This window comes from Limulus polyphemus, unplaced genomic scaffold, assembly GCF_000517525.1.
Source record: "Limulus polyphemus unplaced genomic scaffold, Limulus_polyphemus-2.1.2 Scaffold928, whole genome shotgun sequence".
Classification (NCBI taxonomy): domain Eukaryota; kingdom Metazoa; phylum Arthropoda; class Merostomata; order Xiphosura; family Limulidae; genus Limulus; species Limulus polyphemus.
In genome coordinates, this window is record NW_013666538.1 from 197,249 (window position 1) to 203,514 (window position 6,266).

Genomic DNA, 6,266 nt, shown 5'->3' on the forward strand with positions numbered 1-6,266 from the left:
GTTTCTTTTTCCTCTAACAACTGATGTAATCTCTCTTCTTGTTTCTTTTCTCGTTCTTCTTGTTTCTTTTTCCTCTAACAACTGATGTAATCTCTCTTCTTGTTTCTTTTCTTGTTTATTTTCTCGTTCTTCTTGTTTCTTTTGCTGTTCTTGTATTACTGCCATCAAATCTGCTAGGCTGTAGCTTGATTTTCCGCCTCTCGTTTCCATCTTCTTCTTCTTTTTTTTCTGTCCCACTCTCTGACACCAATTTGTTACGCCTCCTTTCGTTAGTTAATTTTCCGTAAAAATTCTTTCCGAAGAACTTTAGCAATACAAGTCCTTTCTTAAATAGAACTGGTTTATTCTTTCTCAATACAATTTTGCAATACACTTAATTTCAACAGTTGCGCTATAACAAACACTATAATTCACAACGAACGTCTCACGTGCTTGACTCAACAATACTCTCTCTCTCTGTCTGCAGTTCAATTACACATTGTTCCCGTCGCTTCTTGGCCGGTCTTATATATACAAGACTACCCCATATCTAGTAGTCTCCTGATGCTTCATGAGCATTCTAGAAGCTCGTGGCGTGTTATTAGCGTCACATGACCTCCGCTGTCGTAACAATATCTTACAAGAGAGTCAGGATTAATATAAAAATATTTTACATGAGAATTTTAAGGAATAATAACTACAAAGGAATTCTAGAGCTTTACAAAGACATCTTACTTTGTTGTAAATAATTTCACAAGGATATTTTATGAAAGTGCAAGAAATTTTAGAATTATATCTTGAAAGATGTAAGTCATCCTTCAAGTACCTTTTATAAAGATGTAATATATCATTCAAAGGAATACAGTACCTTACTAAGTAAAGGAGCAAAAGATCATAAAAGTGTAATAAACAAGGGAGTCAAGGATATTTCATTAAGAATAAAGCTATTTATTATCTGTTTATGTAATGATACCAGGTTGTATATCACCATTGTCAGTGAGAATTTCCTTGCTATATATAACAAGTGAATGGAGATGAAAAAAGAGCAAATTATTGAACAAATCTATAGCCACATTGGATAAAGCTTTCCTTATATATATAACCCCCGGAAAACTGTTGGCAGTTGTTGTAACAGCTCAAACAATGCGACTAACCTCTTTTTGACCTATATTTAGCTGAAGATGCTCTGCAAGCTGCATCTGTCTGTCTCTTCTTTTCCATTGTGTATTAGATCTCTTCTTTGATCTACAGAGAATCAATGATACTTCTAAAAGTGATTTTGATTGCAAGTGATAATTCTTATATTTATAATGTCAAAAGTCACAACAGGTTTCCTTTGTTATTTAAACATAAACATTCCCATTACTATACTAGTATCCTTCTAGCTTTCATTATTTAATGGATTATACTGAGCTTGCAACATTTTACACCAACAAGCATGTAATTAGGTATATCTATAAAATTAATATATGGATTATTTGACATTATTTTTAAATCTTAAAAGCTTTTGTGAAATTCTAAGAAATATAAAAAGTAATTAAAATTATAGGAATGCATTGCAGTTATTTTATTACAACTTTATAAATACTTGAGTAAAATTCACTCAACAGGCATTTTCCAAAATGCTACCCTCATAACTAGTTTCTTTCAAAATGTACGTGAAGAGTGGATCATCACTTTATTAGATCAAATATATTGTAGCTGAGATTAAAAAACATAACTATTGATAAAAATGATTATCAGTCAGTGCTTGATGAGACTTTCTAATCTGTTTTGACTACAGGGAAGAATTTTTTTTCAAAATTCAAAACTCATAATTTGGAAAGAAAGTGGGACTGCTAAGTTTGGTCCAGTTAGAATCAACTTCAACTTAGCACTCACCACAATCTCTCAGATCTGTTATCAATTCTCACCTTCAGCTCAAATAGTAAGCTTGCTCCATTTTCTCATATCTTTAAATTGCTTATGTACATCTAATTTAAATGTGGAAAAGAAAAGAAAACATGTAAAATAATAATGATGAGTACTGTAACTTTAAGGAATACATTTTGAAGATCAAAAATTGATGTCTTGGGGGTTCAAAAAAATCAATCCAATTTTCTGAAAATTCACAACAATTTTGTGTACAAGTCTAAGAATACAAAATAACTAGATAATAAATTCACAAAAAAGAAGTCAATGTTATGAATAAAGCAGCAAAAACGTACCAATTGTATAAGGATGAAAAATAGCAAATCAGACATTAAATGGGATGACTCAATTGTACCTAATTTTGAGTTGTGAATTTATATTGTTCGCATTCAGGATTTATCAATCAAGGTATTTATATTAATCTGCAATCCTCAAATATGTGCTTTTCTTATTTTTTGCTGTTTTTAAGGAATATCAAAATTAAATTCCAATACCATTTCAAAAAAATAGTCACATTCTACATGGTGCATATAGGGCTAATGTGAATAGCAAATGACTTTGTACGGTGTACTATTCATAATCAGAGAAATAAACATTTGTTATTTTTAATAAATTATAAAGATCTAGCCTGATGGGAATTTTAAGGAAACGAAAACCAAGTCTTACTTCAGTATACATTCTTATCAGCAAAATAAACTCACCTGCTATAGGCAGGTTCTCGATTCAATACTGACACATCTAGTGGAGGAAAATGGCCTGCAATATGCCGTCTTCTACTCACTACTTCTGGTGAAATCTCTAAGGCTCGAGGTGAAGGTGCTACAATATCTGCAGCTGATGCTCGTTTATCTATGACAACTTCTATTTATAGCAATAAACAAATTAAAAAATGTTTTTCAGTGTTTTATTTGCATTTAAATTTGTTTTATTATTTGTGAGAAAAAATATATTCTAAAAATTACAATCATAGAGCACACCTCACATCCAATCTCTTTCTTATATGACCTTATGTTTTAAGGCAAATGTGTTTAGAAATAAATTATATACGAATATTATAAGCTACAACTTTACAAAAGCCTGTTCATGTTTTGTTGTCTTGAAATAAACTATAAGATAACCCACTATTTTTAAGGTTTTCTTTATTTCTCAATGTATCTCTTTACATTTATGAATTAATTTTCATTTTTAGTTAAACTTTACCATCACAAACAATTTTAAACTTAAACACACTCATCGGAATAAAGAACATGTCAGATGTTTTAATGAACCTCATTTACCTATTTGAAGCTTGAGGTCAACCAACCTACAACAGGTAATTTTTCTTAATCAAACTTCAAACCAACTAGATGAAATCCACTAAAATATCTTTCAACTGAAGGCTAAATACGTAACAAGCATTACATTATTTATTGTATTACTGACCAGTATCCCTAAAAGTTGCACATGGTTCATAACATGGTGCTCGAATAAGAGAATCTCTGTTATTCTCCCGAATAAGCTTAATACGAGAGTCAAATACCTGAAAAAAAGAAGGTCAAAATCTTTATAATTTTTATGAAAGAACAAAAACTCAAAAATAATCTATATTTTGCTCAAAATATATATACTATTACTGATATTTAAAATAATAAAAATGACCAATACTACTTATTTGATAAATTCTGTGGTCAAAGAGTAAACCTAACCTTTAAATTACTGTCTGGCTCCTCCCAGTGAGACCTGATCTTGTTGTCGATCAGAGTAGCAAACATCTGTGACTCAATAAAACGAGAAAGAAATGGAAGATGGGGGTTCTGGTTGGTCAGAGAGGAAAGCAGTTTTATCAAAGTTCTGCATACTCTCTCTTGAGCTCACCCACTGCTCCAGATCTTGCTAAAAAACAAACAAAAGTCAAGGCAATATAAAACTTGTATATCAAAAAAAAAACATCTAGCAGACTCTTCTGATATTATTTATGTATGTAAGATAGTATCAAAATATAAGAAAAAACACTAAAACCTTGTTTTTTTTAGCCTTTAATTCATACATGATTAATAAGTATTAAACAGAAAGATGTTTTCTTACAATGTGTACGCACTTGTTTTAATTTGTATAATGTAGTTGATTTTGAAAGATATAACCACAATGTAGATATTGTGTTTGTTCCTTCATCTTGGCTAAAAAAAACACATCAAAAAGAACTTTTATAATGGCTGCTCTCCCTTTTACACATACACCTTTTCTAAGTAAGTGTGAATATTTCAGTTATTCCTGTTATTTTATATACATATATATATTACTTCTCTCTAACTTCCAATTATTTTATTTTCACAAAGCATGCCCATATTATTCAGACAAAGAATGAAATTTTCAATGTCATGATGAAAAGAAAAATAAGATGTAGACAATACAAAAAATTACAAAAATTAACCTTTTTTTTGCTCCTAAAAAACACAATAAGATTTTGGAGAATATATTTCTGCCACAACAACAGTGTAAGACTGTCCTGGATATTCAATGTGTGTCTTACCCATGGTTAAGACAAGCAAAACGTTTATACATATATAAACACACACACGCTTTTAGCAATGATATTTTCCAAGAGCAAATGTGCTGTTTTAGATACATTATTTGAAAGTGACAATTTTGGCTGCAGTAAAGACTTTAAAACATGAAAAGTGGAGGTAAGATGCAGCAGCAAAAAATGAGTCTTGCAACTGATTGAATGTCTATAAAAACCTTCCCTGCAGTAGAGCACAAGTACAAAAAATAAGCTACTTCCAATGACATTATGTTCTTATATTTTTTAAGTAAACTTTATCCTAACTGAGCTCTCACCTGCTGTAGTGGGAAAAAGAAAATGAATAACTACTTTAGTAGTGTGTGTGTGTGTGTGTGTGTGTGTGTGTGCCAATACAAATAATTTAGAAATCCTTCCTTTGCACTTTTCTTTCTTGGAAATAAATTGTGTGCCCAAGTTCTATAAAAAAAAAATAATTAAAATTTCCAGTTTTACTTGAATAACAAAATCTCTGTTAGTCTCCCAAATTAGTCTAATACTAGAATCAGATACCTGAAAAAATAATGTAAAAAAGCTTTATAACTAAATATTTTATGAAAGCACAACCTCAATAATAACCTAGGTTTTGTTCTAACTATATTATGTCTAGTTCTGAAAATCAAAAATGAGGTAAAAATAACCAATAGCACTCTTTTGGTAAATTTTTGGGTGAAACGTAGAACTAACCTTTAAATTACTATCTGGCTTCCTCCACTGAGACCTGATCTTTTTGAAAAGAGTAGGAAACATTTGTGATTCATTAAAACACTTAATTAACAAATACAGAAGAGTTTTTGCATACCCAATAATATTACACAGCATTATAGTATTTTCTCAAGATTTTAAAAGACTTGTCTTGTACATATAAGAAAAAATTAATAAAATTAACCTGGTTTGGCTGAATGACAAAATGATCATAGGAACTAAACATCTGGATGAATCTATTAAGGAAAACTTCACGAATTGCATTATTAAACTTGAGATCTTCCACATATTGTTGTTCATTACTTGCTAGAGACTTCTTAATTCTTTCACATTCATGTTTCTTTGGTTTCTGCAAGTCTTGTAGAGATGTTATAACTCCTGAAATTTACAAAATCAATATTCACTTCACTAACTACACACAAAGATGCTTTTTATCATTATCTAAAGCTGTCAATGACTTTATAATTTCCTAAAATTAATTGTGAAATTTCGAAATCAACAATATATTTCTGTCTAGATACTTACCTGTCTATAAATTTCAATCGTGATGCTTTAAAGATTTAAACTTTTCTTTCAGAAACTCAGTTTAGTTATGCTCGTGTGTATGCAATCTTTCATTATAATGTACAGTTTCATTTTGGCTTCTCTTCACCATCATCTTATAGGCAAAAGCATTAAACAATGTTTTTTCTTAAGTTTGAAATGATAAATTTCACAAGTATAAGTAATGTATTCTACATATTTTGCATCATCTCAGGCATTAAGATGGTCATTTTTGGAGTTTTATCATAAGTATTAAAAACAATATTGAATTATATTGCAAGCAATTTAGGTTTTACAGGCAGTATTGATCACAAAATAGTATCGAAAACTTCCTTGGAGAGGACTAGTGAAATAAATGGTTAAACAACATCTATACCCTAAGAAAGGTTCCTTCACTAATTTAATTAGTGCTAAAACAAGTGTGATATCAGTTAACAATAAACTTAACCAGTGAGGGAGGCAGTTTCTTTGCATGCAAATGGAAAGAAAAACAATTTAAATTATGAATGAAAATGGTTAATTCCTACAAGTATATTAAAAAAAATTATGACTAAAAAGAGCTAATTGCTACAAGTATATACAAAAAAAA

The 6,266-nt window shown here is 30.0% G+C and overlaps 1 protein-coding gene across 1 annotated transcript in view; it reads right to left on the reverse strand.

Annotated features, from left to right (window-relative positions):
- The window catches only part of LOC106461293 (DENN domain-containing protein 5B-like), a 92,453-nt gene that overhangs the window by 56,825 nt on the left and 29,362 nt on the right, over nt 1-6,266 (reverse strand). The window contains 6 exon segments of the mRNA XM_022388162.1: nt 1,134-1,224; nt 2,592-2,751; nt 3,313-3,409; nt 3,576-3,680; nt 3,682-3,762; nt 5,319-5,512. Coding sequence (XP_022243870.1) covers nt 1,134-1,224; nt 2,592-2,751; nt 3,313-3,409; nt 3,576-3,680; nt 3,682-3,762; nt 5,319-5,512 — 728 coding nt within the window.